The following is a 25400-nucleotide window of genomic DNA, read 5'->3' on the forward strand; positions in this document are numbered from 1 at the left end:
ATTTTTACACCTTAAAAACGCTAAAGCAGCCGGGCGGGAAACACGGGCTGTGTTGAATCTGCCGCGCGGGAATCGCCACCGTGGGCTCCCTGTGGGAATGTGCTGCTGTGGATACCAAGGATACGTAAAAACAGGGAATAAGTGAGGAGCTCCAGCTTTGAGACAGACGAGTCACTGCGTGTCTGTGCTTTGTGCTTTATTTGTTTTTTCAGCCGGTTTTCCGCCCCGGCGGCGCGGGCGGTGCCGAATGTGCGGCGGTGAAGCGCCAGGCCGGTAAACAGCGGCCGGCTGAGGCGATGGCGGCGGGCGGGCTGGCGGGGCTGCTGCCCGCCCAGACACAGCTCGAGTACGCGCTGCTCGACGCCGACACTGCCCAGGAGAAGGAGAACCTGGTCTACCAGTACCTGAAGAAAATGGACAGCCGCGAGCGGGACCTGACGGTGCCCGAGCTCGGCGGAGGTGGGTGGCGCGGCCCGGGGCGGGCGGCGGAGCCCCGGCTCTCCCTCCGTGTGGGCTTTGCCTGCAGCGGCCGCTGCCTGCGAGGCCCCGTGAGCCGCTGTGTAAATGGCACTTGTAGCTTCAGCAATGTAGGGGCAAGGCGAAAAGACTCCTTTAAACATCCTCTCTGTGGTACTGGCTACAAAATCACGTTGTGTAAAGCCTCTCTTCTAAATCTGTTCCCATCTGTACTGCGTGTTTATATCTGTCGCCTCTGGTCATAGTGAGAACCTTACTAACCCTCCTGAGCTCTCTCGGTTTCCCGGAGCATCCCTTAGGATGTTCCCCAGCTCTGTCCCCTGACTTAGCCACGTTTGTGGGTTTTCATGTCCCTATTAATACAAACTGTGCTGGAGATGTCATTCATCCTCCTGCTGTGGTTTGCCCCTTTCACACATTTCTATGTCTCTCCTTGTGCCAAGGGGGAATCAAAGGTTAAGCCCTGTAAGATCTTGCAAGTCCTGCTCAGGTTCTTTTTAACCTTTGAGAGGCTCCCTGCAGCTGTGGGAGTTCACATCATAGTGTGAGACAGAGACCTCAGGGTTTAAATTCAGGGTATTCAGGGTTAAAATCACACATATCATAGTAATGAATTACAGCTTTTAAACAGTGCAGCAAAAGGAATGCTCCCTCTGTCTAGATCTGGGACCCTGAATTGAATTTTAGCTTTTGCTGTTGGTATTGTTTCAGTGTTCTGTCAAGGCTTATTTTCTCCTATAAAAAGAGCTCAAATAACTAGCCAATATCTATGAAAGGTATTTTAATTCTAGAGAAAAGAGGAGAAATGCTGTAAAATTATAAACCACCCTTTTCTTTTGAAAAGTGAACAGCAGAGCTCCTACACTGTGAGAATAATGCATATACTTGAAGTATTCTCATTATTCTCACCAAAGCTAAAAGTGTATGCATCTATTTATATTTATAAATATATGGAGTTAGAGAATAGTCCTCCTCTTAGTGAAACACAAAACAAGCCTCCTGCTGACTTGAGTAGGAATAACTTCTGGAGAAGTAAGAAGTTATTTTCTGAAACTGTCAAAGTGAAAGTTCAAAAACTAGATAGCTTTGTATTTTATCATAAATATATTTTCCCTCTATAATTTTCAGAAATGTTAAGAATTAATACTGGCAGACCACATTCTAGGATATTTATTCTGTACCTTGATACCTTGGGATCAGAGGAGGAAATAATATTTTCATGTCTCGTATTGAGTGGTTAAAATAAATTACCCTGTGTACTGTTGTTCATATCTGAAAAAGTTGTATTTCTTCCCATGTGCCAGAATAAATTGATACCTGTCATTTCAAGCTTTGAAAATCAAGATCAAAGCTATAAGCACAAGAATATTACAATGATCTCTGAAATCAGTTCTTTACAAAACCATTGGAAAATGAAGAGTTTGACACTTTTAAACTTTTAGTAACCTTTGTGTGAGTTTTAAATAATTGATTGTTACCCAAATGGCATTAGGGATTGAATAATGTAGATCATGTTTTAAAATGTATGACATTTGTTCTGAGGCTTACATGTTCTTTCAATTAAAACATGGCTATGTAGAGATATAAATTACACTTTCATATTACAGTGAATCTTACTAATGATATTTTCATTTACTAGTTATGAAGAATTGCAGAACATAAGGATGAGTTAGATAAATAAAAGACTTTAAGTTTGCTCTTCTGCCTGCATTAAAAGGGATGTCAAACTTTTTTTTTTTAAAGTTAAAAACATCAGGGGTGTTGTGTGGTGTTGGTGCCTTGCCCTACCCTTCCCCTGACTGGCTATCCCTGTTCTCTTTCCAGATCTGCAATGGTTAAATACTGAAGGTCCTATTTCTCTTCACAAAGACCTTTGTGGAAAAGTTGTGGTGTTGGATTTCTTCACTTACTGCTGCATCAATTGCTTGCACCTACTGCCTGACCTCCACGCCTTAGAGCACCAGTACTCTGATAAAGGTAAAAGTGCTTTGGCTGGCTCGGAATAGAATTTCCTGGCACTGTTGCAGGCTGAGGAGCTGAGTCACTTTGTTGCTGGTTACTAAGCTGCTGGCAATATTTCAGGGGTGTCTAAAAATGTCTTCTAATCTTTTAAGTAACCTAAAAAAGGTGACTCTGTATACTTCCATCACATTTTTAAATGGGTTTAAATAAAGTATCTGTTGTGTCTGTATAACTAGACAAACAGGATATGTGCTTAAGGCCCAAATCTGATACCTCTGTAAATAAGACAACTTTCAAAAAGCTACTCAAGAATGTGAGATACAGGCTCAAAATTAATATAAGTAGGTAACTTTCTACCCTCGACTGACTCACCAGCTCTGACAAAAATATAGTACAGGTGGTAGAATGGGATATAGATTACTTTTTTTTTTCCCATTGGCACTGAAATAACAAAATATGTAAGCTTGATGTAGAATTTTTTTGGTATTGGCATCATGTTGTATACATTAATAGCCCTGTGTTCTAAAAAGGGAATTATGGTCTTTAAAGTCACATCTGAAATGAGATCTTTCTGTCATTCTGACTGAATAAAATTGCAGGGTAATTTCTGTTTAGAATGCCGTGTCTTGTCACGATGGCTTGTCAGAGATAAGCTGTAGTCTCACACAGAGTGTGTCAGCTACTCACTTATCTGGGATATTTTAATAGGCTGAACAGGGAGATGAAGAACAGTGTTTCTTTTAGTGCTAAAATACTGTATTAAATACAATATATATGTAGTAAATAACTTTATTATGTTTCATTGTCCATTACTGTTTCTGGTTGGTTTTAATTTTGGCAGTGTTTATTTTCATGTGTTACCTATTTCACTAGAGAAAGAAATTTCAATATCTTTGAAATTTAAATAGTGCTTTAGATAGGTTACTTCACAGAATCTTCACAGAAGATTCAAACTGTTTTTTCTACCTTGGAAAGCTTAAATGTTTGCTTTGGAGAAATTTGAGATGCAGTGTAATGTTTCAAATAATAGGAACTTTGTTTTGCAAGGAAAAACCTTCATGGCATTTTTTGGGAGGGAGTCAGTTTTAAATGGAAGGTGAATGGCAAATGATAAGTGGACTGTTGTGGATAGGCATGTTGGGAAGGTCTGGAAGATTATATTGGCATAAAATGAATAATACCTTTAAATGATAACTATTTCATAGTATACTGTGGGTGTAATAATACAGCTGCCGTAGCCTTAATCTGTTTCTTAACGCTAAGGTGTTAAATCAGCTGATAACAAAATACTAATTTTAACAACTTCTCCCCACAAGTTTTCTCCTAAAAGTGCTTAAATATCTCTATACTGGTGTAGAAGAGGCTGTAGCACTCTGAACTAAAGATCCACTTGGAAACATACTTTTTCCTTTGACTTGTATTAAACTTTCGTCACAGGAGTTACTATTTTGCTGATGAGTGATAGATGATTTTTGTATTTGAACTACCCCTGTTAAGTTTTCTTTGGATTTCAGCTATCCTGTTCCTGTACAAACTGGAGTGAGAAAAGAGATGCTTGGGGTGAAAGTGGAGGTAAAAGGAAAGAAGAGTAGATGTGTGGAACATTAATCTGAAATTCAAACCATTAGGAAGCAGAGGATAGCAGTTGGATTCAGGAAGAGATTAAGGTGCTTGATAGTTCAAACAAAAAGAAAAATTGGGTTTTTTTCACTGTAGATCTCTCTTTTGGTTTTTTTCTGCTTTTTTAATGTCTTGATTATCAGTCCTTTCAGGATTATTTAATCTCTTTGATGTGTTACATGTCTAATCTTAACATTACAGTAATATGTATAGATATAAGAGGCAGTAAGGTGGGTTTTTAAGCCATAAAAAAAAATTTCAGTACATGGTCTTATATTAGTGTGCATCTTCTTCATATTGCAAATGCAATTTACTAATTACTAGGAGAAAGGGGAGGGGACAGTTGTTGACTTGAGAAGGCTGAGAAAGATAAAAGCTGGAAGTACAAAACATCTTGCTTAGGAAAAACATGTCTCATGATGCATTTGGATCTTCAATCTCTCAATCTCTTGTTTGAATACTTGAAGGTATTTTGCCTATTTTTCCTTAGTTACAAGAGTAAACCTTGATCTAGTTGGCTGTACATTGTGGACATACATACTCTGTACATGCATACACTGATGAATCTGTTTTAATGTGGTTCAAATGCCCTTACATGGAGCATGTTGGAACTTCAGCTGTGTGATCACCAGACAGGAGAAGTTTAAATGCAGGAGGCTTTGTTAGGGTCATCCTAAATCATTATAAATATTATAGTACAAGTGCCATTGCTCTATTGTCTGGAACTTCAGGGGATCTGTTTCAAAATGAAGACTGCTTTCCATAGGATTGAATGTCGCCCAGCATCTTTATCTGATATGCTCTCCCTACTATCTTCAGCGGTGCTATTTCTGTATTTCAAGTGGCATTCAGAAAGTTATTTTAAACCCCAGTGCATATTCAGTTCATGTTATCAGCAGTCCAGAAATTACTTCTATAAGAGGAAGTACTTTTTAATATTCAGAAATAGCTTGGCATAAATCCAGTGTTGTGCCCTGCTGTAATCCTTCAAACCAAGTGTTTTAAATGGAGTGTGTATTGTTACTTCTTAGCATAGCATCCATCATTTTCACAGTTTTCCTCATGAGAGAATGTTGTACCTTACTTGTGCTGTTCAGGTGTTCACTGCAGAATTGTCTTTCTATCTTTAATGATGTTTTTGAAGGACAGATAGAAGTGCTGGTGCTGATCCCTTTACAGTTAAAATATTTGATCTGCTGTTTGGATTTCAGCAGTTAATGATTGTACAGCTTCAGTTGTCTGATACTGCAACATTCAGCAACTACAACACTTCTGCTCCAGTAGAGTTGATAAGACTCTAACAGTTATAGTGATTTCCTAACTTTTTAATTGTGAAATTATTATATTCAAGCCTGCCTTGTTTGTAACGAGTGTTATTTTTCATAGTTGCCAGTGCTGCCATTATTATTTGAAATACAGAATACTGTATGGATTTCAGAGGCCTATTTATTATATCTTTTATTGTTTATCTAGAGGTAGGTATGTCCAGGTAATTCTGGAGTTTCACAATTTGGTGTTATTTTTGTGGCTTCTACTTAACTGTGAAAAAGAATTTTCTAAAACACCATAATTGTGTAAAGGAATCAGAAGGGAAAGAGGTGTCCTAAGTATCTTAAAAAAAACCCAAGTGCCAGTTGTACAGCTGCAACTTACCCACAATTATTTTGAAAGTATTTTCTGGCTTAGTATATAGAGGTTCAGGAGCTAAGAACAATTCATGTCAACCAGCTGGGGAAGTAATGGACCTAAAATTTGGTAATTTTACTGAAATGTTATTTCTGAGTTTCAGTATTTTCTATTCATAGCTATCTGTATTCCTCCTGAGATGTAATTACTTTCTGTTTATTCAAATCCTCTCTCATTCTGGGAAGCAGTCAGTCAGATTATGAAGTAACTGTGGTTCATTTTTCCTTTTTTTTTCTTGATTCAAATATATTTCAGTGCAACTTCATTTTTCTTTGCAGATGGTCTTATTATTGTTGGTGTCCATTCAGCAAAATTCCCAAATGAAAAAGTTCTGGACAACATTAAAAGTGCTGTTCTGAGATACAACATTGTCCACCCTGTAGTAAATGATGCAGATGCAACACTGTGGCATGAACTAGAAGTGTCCTGCTGGCCAACTCTGGTCATTCTTGGGCCTCGTGGAAATATGCTGTTTTCTCTTGTTGGAGAGGGACACAGAGAGAAATTGTTTTTATTTATTTCTATAACACTGAAATTCTACAAGGAAAAAGGGCAAATCAAAGATAACAACATTGGAATAAAGCTGTACAGAGACTCCCTTCCACCTTCTCCTCTGCTCTTTCCTGGCAAAGTGACTGTAGATGATTCAGGAGAAAGGTTGGTCATAGCAGACACTGGACATCACAGGATTTTGGTCACTCGTAAAAATGGACAAATTCTACATACTATTGGAGGTAAGGAAATATATGTAACTTTATTGTAGCAATTTCAGTTTAGGAGTGTAATATGTTTGCTGTGCCTCCTGGGCTGATTCTTCTCCTACAGAACCTGGCTGTTTGTAAGCATTGCCAGAATTTTGATTTGTACTAAAATCGGTTTTAATGGATTTGGGGGGGGATACCCTCTGAAGGTGTTGCAAATGGTTTTAGGTATAAAGGATGTGCATCCACATCAAGCAGCAAGGTAGGGAAAAGACAAGAGGCTGTAATGCCTCCCCTTCCAATAGAAGTGAATGTTGAATTGTGGTGGTGGTGTTGTGAGGAGAGGTTTTTTTGTTTGGTTATTGAGTTTTTTCAATGGAAGGGTATTCCTGTTTAGGATCTCCTCTGGTTTCAAAAGCAGAGAATTATTAAGAACAGTGGCATTCCAGTACTCAGGCACCTGAAAATGCAGTTGCCTTAGTACATATTAAAAAAACTGTGTTCTTTTCAAAACTGAGATGATAATGTATAAACAAGTTATGAAAATAGTGAAACTATTTTAAATTTAGTTACATTTATTACAAAGTTTAAGTAACATTTCAGCTTTAAAAAACTAACATCTATAGTTGCTTTTGTGAAATAACAATGTGTTTTACAAGGCAAATTAAGACAATTTGCACACTATTTATGTGCTTTACTGTTTCACAAATGAAATTGTCCTGTTTTTTAAACCTGTTAAAATGGCCTGTTGCATCTTAGTGCAGCAAGTATGTAACTGTTAGGATAACCATAATAGACAGATTTAGGAAGCAGTTGAATCCTCAAATTATTGAAAACAGTGGTTTGTTTATGTCTCAGAATCAGGACGTGTGTGCTGATGTGTCCTGTATTACTTAGTCTGGAATTGACTAATGCCTGCCCCAGGGCAGGATCCTACAAATCTCATAAAAATACTCTTTTATTTAAAGAAAGGAAGAAAAATTCTCTTGCTATTTAAAGTAACACTGCACTGGCTAGACAGGCTATTTATCCAAGTTAATCTGATTTATCATTAAGGCATTAATCTACATACTTTTCTCCTGTAGGATGTGCAAACAGAATTTCTTATGACAAACATGAGAGAATTTGGTTTCTGCTCAATATGTGAGAAGACTCTGCTTACAGGCTACCCTTTAGTGTTCTGGGACAGTCATTAGACAGGAATTCAAGAGTGTCCTAAGCTCCAAACTGGTACCCTCCTTTCTGTGGCATTGTGTGCTATTCCCTTCCCTGGGAATGTGCACCCACTCACTTATAAGGGGAGCTGCTGGAATCTGACACACCAGTACTTCAGTCCTTTGTGTTTGATAAGGTCTAAATTGATTTCTGACAGGAGGTTGTAAAAGTTTGTGTATTTCAGTGACTCAGTTAAATGATTCAGTGGGCAGAAAATAATGTAATGAAGTTGATAATGCAGTAATAAATGTGGGCATGCACAAAGGTTGAAATGGTTATTTGCATCATAAATCATGGTACACACATAACTCATACCTAAGAGTCTTCTGCTGACACATCCTGCTAATGCACTTCAAGTGCTACCTTCTCTGACATACAGTGCTTACCTTCAAACTGTTATGTTCCTGTTTCCTGTTGTATGAAGAAGACTGTCACTCCATCATTTTTAGTGTTCTTTTGTGTAATTAGTTCCATACCATATTTTTCCTAATTAGTTTTCTTAATGAGAAAATGTTGCTAATCAAATATTAGTTTCATTTGTGACTACACCAAAATCTAAACCAATGAAATGGAGTTGAGCCTTGGAATTTTTTTTTTCCTGCTGGCTTGCTTTGATGTAGTCAAGAAAAAAAAGCTTCAGTTTTTTGTTTTTGTCTTCCTTTGGTGCTGTTGTCTTTTAGTGCAATTTAGAACCCTATTAGGACTCCTCAAGAACAATTTAGAGTCCTATTAAGGCTTTTCTTTAAAATCTGAGCTTAAAAAAGCAGAGAACTTGTGCAGAATGAGTTCAGAACTTAATAGCACCAGGCTATTTTGATTACATACCACAGTGACTCAAATGACACTACACCAAATAGTAATAATGTAAAATGTACAAGGTTCTGTGAAAGCAGCTCTTGCAGTATGTAATTTTCCTAGAGGTTTAAATGTATACACTTTATTTTCAAGGTGACTTTTTTCAAAAATTACTTTTGAGTTTTCTGTGTTTTATTTGTAGGTCCAAACAGTGGAAGGAGAGATGGAGGATTTTCAGAGGCAGCTTTCAACTCACCACAAGGAATTGCTATAAAAAATAATGTTATTTATGTAGCTGATACAGAAAATCACCTAATTAGAAAGGTAAATTTTCCATAAGGAAATTCAAAGTTTAATTCTTCTACTGTATTCTACTTACACAGGTGAAATTTTACACCATATGAATTTCTCTCCAAATAATCTCAGAAAGGAAATTTGGTGCAGTATTTTATGAAGAAATGCTGTTTGCAGGGTTTTTTTAAGGGCTACATATACTTTTGTGCTTCCTTTCAAATGCAGATGAGGTGGGCCACTCTTTGTAGCATAACAGTGTTTTGTTTGGGTTTGGGTTTTTTCCTTAAATTTTCTTACTACTACTCTTTCTTACTCTTAATTTCCTGTTCCAAGAAACATCTATTCTTAGTACTGGAAGCAAAAACTGGTTTTGTTTCACTTCCAGTAGTATCAGATTCTTATCTAAAGTTATTGTAGTGCTGTGGTGCAGTGAATATCCAAACTTCCCTTGGCTCTCAAATGCAGGTAGCTGCCCTAATACCAGAACTGGCTGTGTGTGTCTTCTTTTTGATTAAACACTTGAAAAGTTTTAGCATGTAGGAATTGGATCTTACATTAGGTTAGGTCAAATTTGGGATAAATAGAAGGTAAGTTTGATGATACAATGTAATATTGCCTTATTATTTAAAGTATTGTGTGTATCTCAGAAGATCTTGGACTCAGGTCCTCACCAATATCCCATTTGTGATCAGAGGAGGTGCACCCTTAATGCATCTGAGGTGCCTTTGTACAGTTTATTTTATATGGAGATGGGAAGTACTGTTACAGTATGTGACTTTTTTGGTCATATTCCTATATGCATTTAAAATTTAAAAAACATACATCCATTTTTTTTTCTAAGTATTTATCCAGAAATTTGTGATGCTTTCTTCTACAGCTGTTGAGCAAATGCTGACAGAGCTGCATTAATTTTTGATGCACATGGAATAGAGCTCCATGTACATGGTTTTCAAGCTGTCTGCTGTTTCCCCCCCACCATGCTCCCTGTCCATCCACAAGCATGGTGGTAAAATTAATTATTTCCCTAAAAAACAAATGCCTGATATTTATTAGGATTTCTCTGATTTTGACATCTATCACAAATTAGCTGTGACTTTGGTCAAGTTAATTTCATACATTGATTTGATGTGTCATTTTGCTTTACACAGATTGACCTGGAGTTGCAGATGGTGACCACTGTAGCAGGCATTGGGGTACAAGGTGTTGATAAGGAAGGTGGAGCAAAAGGAGAAGAGCAGCCCATCAGCTCTCCATGGGATGTGGTCTTTGGAAGTTCAGGTACTGTGTCAGTTGGGCTTTAACATCTCACATTTACATGTGTGAATGTTTGCTAAATGTTTTCCTGTTTTGGTATTAATCTGAGATAGAAGAAGTAAAGATTTACATTAAAACTGAACCTAAAGCACAATATTTTCTATTTCAAATGGTAACTGCAGTTCTGTCTTGAATCCTGAAATGTTACTTGATGGAAGAAAAATTCTTTTGTATAAAATTATGTAGTTACTGGAACCAAACACAGAAGGAAATCATGATTGCTTTTGTTAGGCCAGTGCCTTAAGCCAGGATCACTTAAGAAGCAGGTGCATTTTACAGGAAGTGAGCATTGTCTAAAAGTTCCTTTCCTTGACTATACAGACATGTCCGACTGCTTGTAAATATTTGAGTTTAGGAAATAAAAATAATTCTAGTTTGGAACCTCTGTTTATTCCTGTTTAGGTGACATAAAATCATTAGGCTCAAGATCACTATAGTCAGTCAGATAGGAGAGGAATACCTCAGCAAAAACCTTGCAAGCATCAGGAGGTAAATAAATCTTTGCATAAATAGGATGTAAGAATCACCTTCTGAGGACTTAAGTAACTTTCTTTCACTTAACACCTGATCCTGGCATCTCATAGCTGCCATGTTTTCAGCTGTTGCTGATTGTGAGTTGAAGCACAGTTTTCTCATGTTTCCATTTCAAGCTAATTTAGAAGCTGCAGATGCCAGTTTATTAACAATGCTTTGATGTGGCATAAAACCCCTAGGTTGGTATTTCAGACATGAAAGACTGACTTCCAATATTGGGATTTTCTTTAATCTGCAGATGAACAGGGTGGAGAAGGAGCATGATTTACCTATATCTTGAAATTAGAGGTGCTTTACGAGTTTAATAACATTTTACTGACCTGGAAGCATTTGTTAAAATCTTGTGTTGGTTATTAGGAAGGAAAATACACTGAAATGTAAGGGAACATAGAATCACAGAATGGTTGGGGTTGGAGGGGACTTTACAGACCATTTTTCCCACCCTCCGGCCATGGCAGGGACATCTTCCACTAGATCAGGTTACTCAAAGCCTCATCCAGCCTGGTCTTGAACAGTTCCAGGGATAGGGCATCCACAGCTTTCCTGGGTAGCCTGTGCCAATTCCTCACCATCCTCACAGTCTAGAATTTCTTCCTAATTTCTAATGTAAATCTGCCCTCTGTCAGTTTGAAGCCATTTTCCCTCGTCCTATCACTGCGTGCCCTTATCAAAAGTCCATCTCCAGTTCTCTTTTAGCCTCTTTATGTACTGGAGGGTGCTCTGAGGTCTCCCCAGAATCTTCTCTTCTCCAGGCTGAACGACTCCAACTCTGTCAGCCTGTCTCCATAGCAGAGGTGCTGCTCCAGCTCTCAAATCACCCTTGTAGCCTCCTCTGGCCTTGGTCCAACAGGTCCATGAGACTGGTTCTGAAATGCTGATAGTGTAAAAAAAAACATTGTCAGTATAGACAGAGTACAACCAGCAGCCTTGAGTACTTGAGTGAGCAACTGGGATATGTTTTCAGATTTAACACTTCTATTAACATGCCATGTACAAAAAACCCCCACCTTTTTTCAAAGGTCTGGTCAGCAACTCTTACAATCTGTGTTGGGCATATGGAATCCTACTTGGAAGAGCAAGGAGGAGCACCTGAAAGAGAAACTCACGGGATGTGGGCTGCTACTAAAGCAGGCAGGAATTTTACTGAATTTTAGAAATCTGATTTTCCTTTTATGAACCAGGAGACTTGTGTGGCTAGATGGTGTCATTTTCAAGAGATCTTGAACCAGAAAGATGATCCCTGTGGGATGGTATTGCAGAGCTGTTTCACAAATCAACAAAGAGGAGACTAATAACTGGTCAGTGCTTCAAAAACTTGAGCTGGTTAACAGAACTATTCTAAATATCCTGTAATTTTAATTTTTCATTATGCTTTCTTCTGCTTCTGTCAGTAGTTAAATATATGATGATTTTTTTTTTAGTTTTGAGAGCTTTGCTTGTTAAATGTTAATTGATATGATAATTGTTATCAACATGAACATAGTATTTACTGAGTTAGTCACCTGTAGAGGATTAGTCATCTGTACTGTTCAACACTGACTGCTGAATTTTAATAAGCATTTGTGTAGAAATCAGATCTTCTAAATGCACTTTGTTCACATCAGTGCAGATTTTTTTCATATTCAATTAGAACTACTAGTCAGTTGTCTGTTTAGATTGCCACAAAATAGAAAATAAACTGTCAGTTAAGCAGAGATTGAATCAATTTAAATTCTTTTTTTTTGAGGAGATAATAAGCCTAATAGATAAACAGGGGAAAAATATACATTACTGTAATAGCAGTAAATTCTAAAATTCTTTAGAAAACTATTACCAGAGAGAGTTGTAAAAATAGAGAGTTATATTGAATGGAATGTTAACAGGAATCTGTCCCAGGGCATGAGGAACCAGGGCTGCAGTGCATGTCTAGCAAGCATTTTTTTACTGTCAGAAGCTGCAATGACTTCTTTCTGCAGTTTGTTGCCAGATATCAAAGTAGCTTGTCAGCAATGCAGGAATTTGCCAAGGCTACATTGTTGAGTTGCAAATTGCCAAGTTGCAACTGGCTTAATCATAGTGGGATCTTCTGCTGCTCTGCAGTATAACACAGAGTGTGTTTGTGCCTCTCAGAGTGCTGTCCTACAAGCCTGTACCTGTTGTCAGAATATTAAAACTGATCTGCCAGTATCTGTTTAGGCATTTGGATGAGTGAAGTCAGTTATGAGAGTTTCAAAAATTATTTCTGTTTGCAGCCACACAGCAGGGTCCTTTTTTTTACATATGCTTTTATCTCTCTGTGAAAGTTGCAGGGGTGAACATGCACTTCAACAAACATAGGTTCATTATTCCAAATTTTAGAAGTTTGACGTTTGTGTTAATTGTTGTGACATGAGGGAAATAACACCATACCTTCCCATTTTCCTTAGATCTATGTCACTTAAATCTGTGCACTTTCACAAGATAGGTTTATAGTTGCTTTTTTAAATGAGGGTTGTATAATTTTTAAACAAGTGAGACTACTGGGAGTTTCCTCTCAGTGTTCAAAGCCATGCTATCCAGACCATGAGAGGGAGAAAAAGGAAGTTGAAATGTTTAAGCAGGTTATGTACTACACTAGATAGTATTAAACTGCTTATACTGACCTTTTTCAAAGTCTCAAAGGGGAAAGATTGCCTCTTAAGAGAAAAGTTTTTCCTCTGTCATTGACATTTCTTGAGTTTACTCCTATATACAGTTTAGAGTATGTATTCACCAGCTGCAAAAAAAAGATATTTTTCTTTAAAACCTTAATATGTAGGTTGTTGAGAAATGGAAAATTCTGAGAAAAACTTGGAGGATATGGATGTTAATATTCAGAACTGATACTATGTAGCACTCTTTGAAGTATTCACATAGTATTTTCCTAAGTAGCCTTTTGTTGCACTGTTCTATACAGATGCTGAAATCTGAGACAGAGATTGATGGTGTGAAACACCATTTAAACAAAATTTGGCACAAATATCTCCCTTTGAGGCAGGGGAATTAATGGAGACAAAACAGATGGTAGGATTCAGACAGAGTATTCTTCTTTGTCATCTTCTTTATTTCTTTAATTGTGGCCACTGAGCTTGTGTTTTACCCTCCTGTTAAAATTCTTGAATGAACTCCATGGATTAAATTCTGGCTTTGCTGAGGTTGGTGCTGAAATTTGCATAGATTGTGTGGGAAATAGAAGAGGAGGGACAGCAGCTTAAAAATACGTTTCAAAATTACTGTGTGCTTTTTTAGCTTTCTCTGTTGTGCCCTTCTATTTTTATTTAGTGGGTGTTGAAAGCAAGTGATACTTAAATGCACAGTTGATTTGAGCATGAAATGTTCTTGATAGCTGCATTCTTGCTGAAAGGATCAGGACAATGACCTGTGCTTGGTGACATAACCGTGTGTTTCACATTCCAAAATCTGGTTTTAAACTGTGTGATTGTAATCTATTTATAGAAAGTACATTTTATAGAAATTTTATAATGCATTTTATAGAAAGTACATATTTATAGTAAGTCCCAAGTACAGGATTGACCATGCTTTCAGTAAACTTGTTGGAAATTTTTATAGCAATTTAGGTATTATGTAGAGATGATTTAAATGAAAGTAGAGTACCTTATCATACTGGTGCAATTTTTATAGCCCTTAAAAGGCAGAACTATGTAAGATATTTTTCATCCTTCTCTTCTCTGTGTTTCTGCTAGAGGGTTGTTTGGTACCACTGCATTCCAGAGCAAACACTTTTTTTTCCCTGTATTACTCATGGTGATTCTTTCATAATGTAAAAAAAAAAATTGAAAATCACTTAAGCAGCAAGCAGTCAGCAGTTAACTTCCTGCTTGAGCTCAGATCTTACATGAAGTGTTTCTGTCTGAACTGTCTATATTTTGAAGGGATGCTTTCTTCTACATGTCACTTTATTTCCTTCTGATCTCATTCTGTCATTGAGGCTCTGGCCATCACTGTCCTGTGGATGGAATCTTCCTGGGTAATAGCTGAAAATAAAAGAGCTGCTTTTGCTATCATCAGGCTTTCATTTGGAATAATTTTTTGGACAAAGCAAAGCTAGAATTCTTCCAAAGATATGTTGCATATGTGATATGACTTCATGATGTAGCAATGTGGATTTACTTGGAATAAAAAGGCCTGCTCATCTCTTTAGTAGTTTCCTATGCAAAGGACAAGCTCAAAAATACCCCATTTGGCTTTGCCCTTATACAAGTTTAGTTCTGCAGAAAATCATGGTAAGAGGCATCACTGACACAAAACTGCATTGTCTTTCTTTTCTTGTTGAGCTGGATCCTAAATTACTTGTAAATAGCCATTATTTTTTATTTTAGATTTAGGAATTTCAAAGAAATAACTTCATTAAAAAGAGGGGTGAAGTAAATTGAAAGAGTTACAGTAAGGTTTTATTCCTGTGTAAGAACTGTTTTAAGAGAAAAGCTCTTTTGAGAAATAAGAAATTAGGAATTTACAAGGCAGGATTGCAGTGAAGCAGGACCTTACCCAGTCTTACTGTGGGTTTATGAGTATTGCTGAATAGTAGCAAAATTGATTAGTATTTCACATGTTTGTTATAGAAATAAAATATTATTAACCATTATAGAAATAGGTTAAGAAATTAAGTACCTATGTCAGCATTTTTAGTATAAACACGCCTGTGACATACAAAGGCTGAAGTCTTGATGTAAGGATATGGTGGGAGCAGTGACTGAATATTCAATAGTAATCTTACTCAATTTAGTTTGACAGACTACTTCTCTGAGTTGGACTTCTCTATGTCTTGACAAAATGTGTTGTGACAATGATTACTTTCTGCAGTAAAAAAGAAGCAGATGGATTAGTAGTTGCCATCCTAACAGGTGTAAACTTAGAATCATTTTGAAGTCCATGACTTGAATCTGCCTTCTGTAAAAAAAGCATTACATTTGCACATGGAGTGATGGATCTCATTCTCTTTGTCCCACAGTCTGATTCTATGAATTAATCTATGTTCACAACAAACAAGCTTGAACTACAAATCAGACTTCCAAAGAATAGTTGGCCTATCAATTCTTAATTTCAGATGCAAAACTGCTGAAAATACTCATCTTAACAAGACTTAGGATTTGTCAGGCATGCTGGGGTCAGAAGGAGACACAGCATTTTTGAACTGTTACCATTTGAGGCTAGAAGTGCTTTTGAATATGGAATGCAGGTGTTGAAGTCAGGGAGACTGTGGTGCTGAAGTACCCTCAAGCATGTGTGTTTGCTGTGCTTAATTAGGAATGAGTAAAACACACAACCAGACTTAGCTCCTCATGTAGGTTTAATGATGCATCCCAACACTAAATAATCCAAATTTTTTTTTCATGTTTGCAAATACTACCTCTTCTGCTTAGGATTTTTTTGAAATATTTACAGCCATTACACTTAGAGGGCCTGACTTAGAAAACTTGGGAAACAAATAAAAAGCACTTCATTACAGTCATAATTTTTAGCTCCCTATTATCTCCACTGTATGAAACCCCCTTGGTATCTAAATCCAAGGATTTCCCTTAATGAGAGGGAAGGTATGTTAACTAAGGAGGAAAATTCCAGAAGCGTTTTGTTTCATAAAGGGTCGTGCTGTTTGCATGATGCAACACTATGTGAAAGAGTGCCAGGACAAAAGAAAAGAAAGAAGAAAATTGATTTTTAGTCATTCAAAAAGGATGATGTTTTCAAGTAAAAGTCCAGGCTTCACTGATAAAGCATTCCTTTGGAGCTTTGCTGTTTGTGTCTCACTGAAGAATACTGATTCTCTATTCTTTTGTCATATTTGCATTTAATTTGCTGAACTTCTGCTGACTGAAGAGAAGGTGAGATGGGCATTCACTGTGCACATGCCTATATGGGAACTGCAGGGTGTGTTGTTAGCCCCTTTTGCTTCTTGAGAATTTGCAGAGGATGAGTGTACCAACAGATTTCTTCCTTGGTTCTTTTTATTTCTTCAAAGATAAAATTAGTAGACAGAATAATATTTTCAGACTTCAGTCTATTTAGAAAATGTCAGTGGTGCCAGCCACAAAATGTAACTTTGATTCCCAGGCTTTTAATTCCCAGACTGGAAGTAAGCATGCAGTCCCAGATTGGGAAGCTGGAGGTGTGGGTTGTCCTGGGAATGGAATCCCTTCAAACAGACACTGCTCATGACTGATGCCAAGCAAAGTAATTTCTGTGCATTCAGATTGACTCACCAGTAATGGTCAGGAGAGTTCTGACTATTTGAGGATGTGCCTGTGTACAGACAGGACTGTGAATCCCTAGCACAGATACAGCAGAGGCAGATTCAGGAGCTGCAGCATTGTACAATAACTGAGACATCATCTAATGGGGAATGTTTGTGCACTCAGAGCTGTATTCACTATTAGTGAATGTTTATAACACAAGGATATCCCATTTGCAAGCCATACCTCACTTGGATAACTGCACACCACAGATAAGAGAGCACATATCCTAATAAGGAGAAACTACTCTGCATTTTTAAAACAGCTCAAGATGGGTTGGAATGTGGTGCTTAATTGAATAAATGTAAGAGAATTGCTTTATTCTCTTATGTTGTTTTATAATAAATTCTTTAGAAACAAATACTTTCCATTCATGGATGATAAGGAATTATTATAATGATGGCATTACCATAATTTTGGCATTCTGGCTCTCCCTGGCCTCCTTCTCCTGTGAGAACTATACAAGGATAACAATGGTGATGTCCTCAAACTGTTCTATCATGAAAAAAAAAGGTTTTCTGCTTTTCTATCTGAACATAAAGCATTAAACCATATCAGGACTATTGGACAATTTATTGTGATAAAATACCTTAGCTGTGTAACGTTAATTTTCTAGGTTTGTGTAATTTTTTTTATTAAAGCTCTGACATATTTTCCACAATTTCACAAAGAACTTGTGCTGTTTCCATGCTTGCATCCATTCTTTTTGTTCTAACAGCCATCCAGTAGGAAATATTTGTGTTAAAATTTATGACAGTATTGGAGCTCTTACTTATTTTTACTGCCTTATTCTCTAGCTGAAGAAGAGATCTTCTCTCTATCAATCTTACCTATTCAGTAAAATTTGAATTTAATATTGATACGTATCTCTCATATTTCATATTTCTTGCTGGGTGCAGAATTAGAGTAAGAAGGCTTTTCAACATCTAGCTGTCACAGGGGAGTTTTCAGTCTTTGGTATTAGAGAACTGGATAGATGAATGAAATAGATTTTTCAACAGTACTCAGTTCAAGTCTTACTCCTTCATTTAATCGGTGGATAAAGTGAATATTAAATAATTAACAAAACTTTCGGAGATAACTCAGAATGAATTGTGTAGCATAGCAAGATAAAAAAGTTCACTTTCTGAATAGGCCAGTAATTTTAACAGTTTTCATTCTGAGGTACTTAGAATAGTAACATCTGAAAGTGCAAGATATGCATAATGGAAATAGAAAATCGTAAATTACTATATAGGAAGGAGTGAAATGATTTCATAATCTATTTTCTCAATTTAAATCTCTTAGAACCGAGCTCTAATCAAAAAGTGGTGGGGACAGGGAGGTGTTTTCATTTTTTATACTGGAGTGTTTTTGGCATTGTTGGAACTTTGGTAACATTTCTGGTAATTTATAATATGTGTGTTTTGCAACTCAATTTGCAAACCTTTTTTGATCAAGAAAATGCTTTAAGGCACTCTGCAAGTTTGACTTTCATTTTTGGAGCTCTAGTTTATGTAAGAACATGGAGCCACAGGGAGATTCAGAGAAGAGTCACCAGAGTTACTTTGATGACAGTCTTGGGAACTTGTATATTGATGCAAGAAACAGAAAATGCTGAAGAAAAATACTCTGTTAAAATCGTTTCAGTAATGTTCTGCAAAGATCTCACAGTTTAAGTAAATTATTTCTGGAGAAAGAAGGATGCCATTTTTCCCCTGTTGTGGTGTGTAGTGTGGAAAAGATTTGAGATTAGAAGAAAAATGGCAGGATCTCAGTTGAGGGAATGGTGGCAATTTTGGACTAACTTGTCAGATTTAAAATGCTTGCAAGCATTTTGTATAACATTGCTTTTGTTTTGAAACTCCAAAATATGTTTTTGGTGGGGGAGAAATTATCCATGAGATTATTTTTTGGTGCAGCTATGAGGTGCACAATATTTTACAAGTTCATGTAAATAAAACATTTCTGTGAGCAATTTGAAGGTATTTTTCTGTTGAGTGGCTGATGGTTATTGCAATACCTAATACATTTATTTAGGAAAAAAATTGCCAATGTTGTCTATAACTACATGGGACAGTGTTAAAAAGACAATACTGTCCTCATTTTAATGCAGTTTTTGAATGTCAGCTTTCTGTTCCCTAAGATTTTCAGGAAAGTCTAAGGTAAGTAAATTTCTTTTGCTTTTGGGCTGTTGAGTTTTTTCATTGTCTTTCACAACCTGCCTTCATGCATTTTTTACTGATTATGTTTAAAGCTATAAAGTAGAAATATGTTCTTCAATTTCCACTTGTATAGTTTTCTTAGTGAAGTATTATCTGGGAAAGCCTTGTGTAGTTATTTATAGATTTGGATTTCTGAATAGTAGTTTTATCCTTCAAGTAGAAAAAAGTAGGTGCTTGACACATGCTTGAACACTTCTTGACCAGAAGGTCACTGTTCCACAAATCTGCATCTTGCACTTGAGACACCACATTTACATGTGCTGAGAGTGAACAGCTTGGAAACTAGGTGGTTACTTCAGAGGAAAATTAGGAAATGCCCAGGTCAAATTTATTGTTAGAATAAACTGCAGCTGATGCTGTCCAGGGTAAGCATCAGTTACCCTTAACTTAAAACATGATGTCCTTTGTGTATAATGTACAATGGTACTGCCACAGTTATTTCTTTCAAAACCTGAAAACAACTCCCAGTAGTTTTTTGGAGTATCTAATTTTGTTACTAGTGTAGTAAAAAAAAAATCAAGATTGCATCCCCCAAAACCATGCTTAGCAAAGATAGGTATTTATTTGTTGGCTGGTATGAGTCAAAAATAGCATGTGAAACAGACACAACTGTAGAATGTTGCAAGGAGCAAATCTTACTAGGAACGTTGCCTTTATCAGGTAGGGATATTAAAACCACAATTTTTAAACCCCTGGGAATAAGATAGCAAGAAGAAAAGAAAGATAGCAAGAAGAAAAATAGCAAGTTTTGGTAGATGAAAGACATTATCTTTCTCTCTCTCTCTCTTGCTCTGTTTTTTTGGTTGTGTTTTATTTTTTTTCCCTTTGGATAAGATGGAGTAGTGGGTGGGGTGAACAGCAGGGTTGACTGGTGATTTCTTTGTGTTATAAAACATTTCCAAAGTGGGTTTTTTTAATCTGCTTTTCTGTGTCCCTTTCTAAGTTTCAGGGATGCAGGAAGATGATGTGTTATGGATAGCAATGGCAGGCATTCACCAGATATGGGCACTGATGTTGGAAGGTGGAAAGCTACCAAAGGGAAGGTAAGCAACCGTACTAAGAGAAATGTGAAATTGCTGCTTGTCTTGATAAGCAGCTTTTAAATTCCAAAGAGAGAGATAATCAAGTTAAACTGAAAATAATTTAGTTTAAAGGCTTATATGCTTAAAAGTCTGCCTCCTTATCCCACATCTGTTAGATGAAATGAAAGATGCTACTTCAGCTATATAGCTATGACTTGGTAAGGTCCATTCATATAATTGAATGTTACTTTTCCTTGCATTAGCTGAGTTACCTAGTAATGAATGATGTGCTGAGGTGATATAAAAGCACAGAGGCACTGAGTAATTCCTCACTGCTGCACTATAGTTGGTTTTATAACTCACTGAGTGCCTGTTTATGCATGTTGTCTGAGCTGTTTCAAGCTCATGATTGAATCGGGTGCTGTTTGCCTTTAGTGATTTAAGGAAAGGAGTCTGCCTTCGCTTTGCTGGGAGTGGCAACGAGGAGAACAGGAACAATGCTTACCCGCACAAGGCAGGGTTTGCCCAGCCCTCGGGGCTGTCCCTGGCCCCGGAGGAGCCCTGGAGCTGCCTGTTCGTGGCCGACAGCGAGAGCAGCACCGTGCGAACCATCTCGCTCAAGGACGGCGCCGTGAAGCACCTTGTGGGAGGAGAGAGAGACCCATTGGTAATCACCTCAAACTTCCCCACACTGCCCTACTAACATTCCTCAAGCCTGACCTGGAGGAACCACTTCTGGGGTGAGAGGGCACATCAGTTTCCATGGCCATCAATTTCTTAACTTCACTGCTTGCGATGCAAATGTGTGGCAGTTGTGACACTCAGGTTGTAGTGCAGACTGTTGCTCCTTAGATAAAAAATTACTTCACTTACTCTTGAAAAAACCAGTTTGATTCAGCATTGTGTGGTCATTAAATCAGCTGGATTCATATTTATAACTTAGATATGAGAGTTTCCATTTTTGTGGTTAGCATCCACACTTCCAGGTTTCCAGTATCCTTGTTTTGAAATTGTTTTGGTTTTTTTTATATTTTAAAGTCAGTGAATTTCCATTTAATGACAATCATTAAATTCATGCCCACATTGAATCATCAAATCTATTAATGAAATAAAATAATTTTTCAGAATTTGTTTGCTTTCGGTGATGTGGATGGAGCAGGCATAAATGCAAAGCTGCAGCATCCCTTGGGAGTAACATGGGACAAGAAAAGAAAGCTCCTCTATGTGGCAGATTCCTATAATCATAAGGTAAGTGTATAGTAACTTGTTATATACAGACTTGGAAATTTTTATTGCTACAAAGAATAATTTTAGTAACATAGACAGATTTTGCTTGGTCCTGTTAAGCTGAGGAAATGGATTACACTGATTACTTTGTAGATTCTTTTTCTTTCCTTCCTTCCTTCCCTTCTGGGTCCTTCTCTTTACCATTGTTTTGCTGTCACATTCTTCTGCGTTGATATGATGGTCTCTTGGGGAAGGTGAATTTAAAGTGCCAAGTTACAGTTCAGACTCAAGACTTTCTGTGTACCTTCCCAAAGATGCTGAACTACAATAAAAGAGCTAGAGGGGCTTATTCAGGAATACTGCAGGCTTGATAAAACAAGAGGACTTGTTTTTCTCTTAAAAAAGCCACCTAAGTTTTGAGAAGTATTGTGGGCTACTTCCATGGAACTTTGGGATAAGGGACATTGTTTAACATGATTTTTCTTATGTGATATTATATTAGTATTCATGTCTAGAATGTTTTTAACTGTACACAGACTACATGCATTACAAGAGAAGTAATCTGATTTCAAGAGGTAAAGCGTATAACACTAAATGTTTATTGAAACTTTAAGGTAAATGATATTTAGTTTCAGATCTTGTATAAAACATAACTTAAAAAAAAAATCTATTTGTAGAAGAAAAATAATCTAGAAGTTAGCCTGCCAACTTTGTTATGCTCTCACTATTTTGCATATGTTTCTAGAAAGGCAGCAAACACTAGGGAAACAAGTCATCCAGCATACTTTTATTGCTGAGGGTTAGGTACCTTCAAAGTCATGGAAGGGAGCCCTGAATGAAGGCCACAGAAAGAAGTAAAGTCCATGAGGGAGGGGGGACAGGGAAAGATGAGACATGTCACTTGGTAAAGAGTGGTAACACAGCATCTAGGCTGCACATGTGGTAGCTGAGGTATTCAAAAAACAGGGGTGGCTAATGGAAATGTGGGACTTGAGATAACACAGAACATCTAAATCCTGCTGGGTTTTCTCAGAGAAGCTTTTTGTGTCTTTGTTGATCGTAGATTAAGGTTGTGGATCCCAAGATGAAGAACTGTGCTACCCTGGCAGGCACAGGAGAAGCAGGAAATGTTGTTGGTTCCAGCTTTACCCAGTCAGCTTTCAATGAACCAGGAGGTTTGTGTGTTGAGGAAAACGGCCGCCTGATGTATGTTGCAGACACAAATAATCATCAGATTAAAGTCCTGGATTTGGAAACAAAAATTCTTTCCATGGCAAGTAATACTTATTAAACAGGCTGGTAGTGGTGCCTCTTGATATAAATTATTATTTCAGACTTCAGCAAGTGTGATAAAAATGAGACAGCTAACTTTGTGTACAGTAGCTGTATCCACAGGATGTTTTTTGATGATCAGGCAAATAAACACTGCCTGTTAGCACAGATGTTGAAACCCTCAGTCTTCAGAAAGACAACTTCTGCATGAAAACAGAAAGTGACAAGCCTCTAGAAAAAGTTAATACAGAAATGTCACTCATTAAAATGTTCAGCCCAGTTTTTCAGCATGAAAGGCATTTCATGAGCACTTTGTAAAAAAAAAGGGAAGTAAAGTCAATTACCAAACTCTGTAATAAGCTGTAAGAGATGATTTTGGGAGGTTAGCAACTTAAAGCAAGATACATAAAGGGCTTTCAAGTTGTCAAATCAAAACCACTGTTAAAGTTGAGCACAGTTTTTTTTGGATTGTAAACAAATAAATCTCTGCTCATGTCCACCTTACAATGCCACTATATCTTAATGATATTTTGAAATGTATGTATATATATATATATATATATATATATATATATATATATATATATATATATATTTATAACATAATGGCCCTAATGTCTCCTCATGTTGGATTTAATAGTACAGTCTCCATGTGTGTTTCATGTCATTTAACATGTTCGTGGATTTTCTGGGAAATTCTCCTTTATTTTACTATGCAATGTGCACAGTTAAAATCCTGGATTTTATGGCTGAAGCATGCAGTTTAATACCAGAATTAGAAGGAAATATATTTACAGTTTATATAAAGCAAAACTGTAAAATTTTAAATTAAGGGATACTATAAAGTAGTTGTGGTTTTTATGGCTTTAATAGTAAATATTGCTTTCATTTGGATTAAACAGGGTTTCTTTAATTTAAGAAAACATTTTATCCTTCCCTTTTTCTATTTTTTCATAGTATTTTGCACACTGTCAGAAAGTTTTAGGCCAATAGCCATATGATATCACTTTGAAACTGTGATTGTGTTGTGAAAGCCCATTTATTTTCAGTACTAATAAAAATAAATATTTTATTTCCACTGATAGTTGCCTATCCTGAAGCCAGAAGCATGTGATGTTCCAGATAACCTGCCTGTGCAAAAGGATAAAATAGCAAACCTTCCAAGACTGCCTAAATCAGCACCAAATATTCAACTTGCTTCACTAACTGTAGCTCCTGGCCAGACAATTCAGTTTTTGTTAAAGTTGACTCTTCCTCCAGATTCAAAACTGAATGAAGAAGCTCCCAGTACCTGGTTTATCACAGCAGAAGGTAAAGTCCCTGGTTAGGATGGGAAGTGGGATATATCAGCACATCCTGCAGTGCAGGGGATCTCAGTCTGATGAATCAAGACATCCTTCCCCATCCTGTGTTCCCATGTGACCTTGTGATGCAGTACATGATATTTAGAGGTGATGCATTTAACAGCTGGAGAGCAAAGATTGAAAAAAGCCAAGCACCTGGTAGACTGCTTTTTGCTTGAATTAATACATGCTGCATGATTTTATGGCTCAATGCAATGAGTTAGGTGTATGTAGTGTACAGGTCGTTTTTTAGTTCACATACTCTCAAATATTTAAATAAAAGTGAACTCAGGTTTCATTCTAACAATCAGCCTGAGCATTGCTAAATTGCACCAACCCATCTGTAAGACCAACACTACTGTTTGGAAATGCCATGATTTTACCTACAGTTTAATGTATTTATGGCAGATGTCTTACATGGTGTATTAAATCTGTGATGCAAATGTATGGTACCTGTCAATTTAAGAAGTTTTGCTTGTGCATATCAAAATAAATTTTAATAGCCTTTAAAGAGTGCATAGGAGAAATTGCAGTTCTATTGCATTTAACAAAGATGTACTGTATATAATACACCTATAATACACCTGATGCAAAGCCATGGATCTCTCCATCTTCAAATGACTGATAAAGCATTAGTAAATTACTTTTCCTTTTTTTTTTTTTTTCTGTTCACGACTGGAAAAATCAGGAAGGAAATTTCCTTTAATGTTGCATGAGGAAAGTCCTTGTTGTCCTATAGGTAGAATTAGTGTTTTCTTTAGCTTTCAGGCATGGTGTTAAATACCCTAATGATAAAATCTGTCCTTCTTTTGCAGATAACACCTGGTTGCTGCAAGGACAGTGTCTGACAGGAGAAATAAAGGATGTTCCCTGTCCAACTGTCATTCCCTTTCAGTTGCCTGGGAGCTGTGTGTCAGCTGAAGCCACCCTGGCCATCAAAGCATGCCTCTACTACTGCAGCAAAGGTAGCAGTGCCTGCATGATGGCTGGAGTGTCATTCAGCCAGCCTTTGCAGGTCACTGGCACAGACCAAGGCAGCTCAGCTCAAGTGGAACTGATTCATACCTTTGTAACCAACTAACACAAAGCCAGCTGATTTCACAGTTTGTTTTGCTGTCCACCATTTCTGTGGGAGAAAGTACAAATAGATAAATTCGCTCTATTTTTTCCTGGAGTTTATGACAAAGCTAAGAAATAATGTGCTTGGTAAAATGAAGTAGGTTTCCCTACAGCCTAACAGGAAAATTTATCATCACAACCTCATTTCTTTACATTACAGTAGCAGCAATAACTTTGTAATACTGTAGACTCTGTTGCCAATTGTGAGCATACTGGATGTCTGCCAGTCTTAAGAAGTGAGCAACAATTTTTAGAGTCCATTTGAAAGAGCTGGTGTTACTTTGTGATGTTACTGTAAGATCTTTGCACTGTAAATAGTGTTAGAGTAGATAATTTTGGACTAACATTTCAAAATTCCTTTTGTGCC

The 25400-nt window shown here is 37.1% G+C and overlaps 1 protein-coding gene across 1 annotated transcript; it reads left to right on the forward strand.

Moving 5' to 3' along the window:
- The first annotated feature begins 96 nt into the window (after window positions 1-96).
- NHLRC2 (NHL repeat containing 2) lies at window positions 97-25130 on the forward strand. The gene is made up of 11 exons (XM_056494454.1): window positions 97-459; window positions 2302-2454; window positions 6024-6479; window positions 8659-8780; window positions 9899-10028; window positions 19994-20093; window positions 20508-20739; window positions 21198-21320; window positions 22363-22572; window positions 23657-23882; window positions 24730-25130. The coding sequence occupies exons 1-11, from the start codon at window positions 297-299 to the stop codon at window positions 24993-24995; spliced, it is 2181 nt and encodes a 726-aa protein (XP_056350429.1). The 5' UTR covers window positions 97-296; the 3' UTR covers window positions 24996-25130.
- The last annotated feature ends 270 nt before the right edge of the window (window positions 25131-25400 follow it).

The sequence above is a fragment of the Oenanthe melanoleuca genome, chromosome 6 (assembly GCF_029582105.1).
Source record: "Oenanthe melanoleuca isolate GR-GAL-2019-014 chromosome 6, OMel1.0, whole genome shotgun sequence".
In the NCBI taxonomy this organism is placed as follows: Eukaryota; Metazoa; Chordata; class Aves; order Passeriformes; family Muscicapidae; genus Oenanthe; species Oenanthe melanoleuca.

Coding starts and splice junctions, on each gene's coding strand:
- NHLRC2 (XM_056494454.1), top strand. CDS start 297: ATGGCGGCGGGCGGGCTGGCGGGGCTGCTGCCCGCCCAGACACAGCTC. Junction 2,455..6,023: donor GCACCAGTACTCTGATAAAG/GTAAAAGTGCTT, acceptor TTTTCTTTGCAG/ATGGTCTTATTATTGTTGGT. Junction 20,740..21,197: donor GAGGAGAGAGAGACCCATTG/GTAATCACCTCA, acceptor ATAATTTTTCAG/AATTTGTTTGCTTTCGGTGA.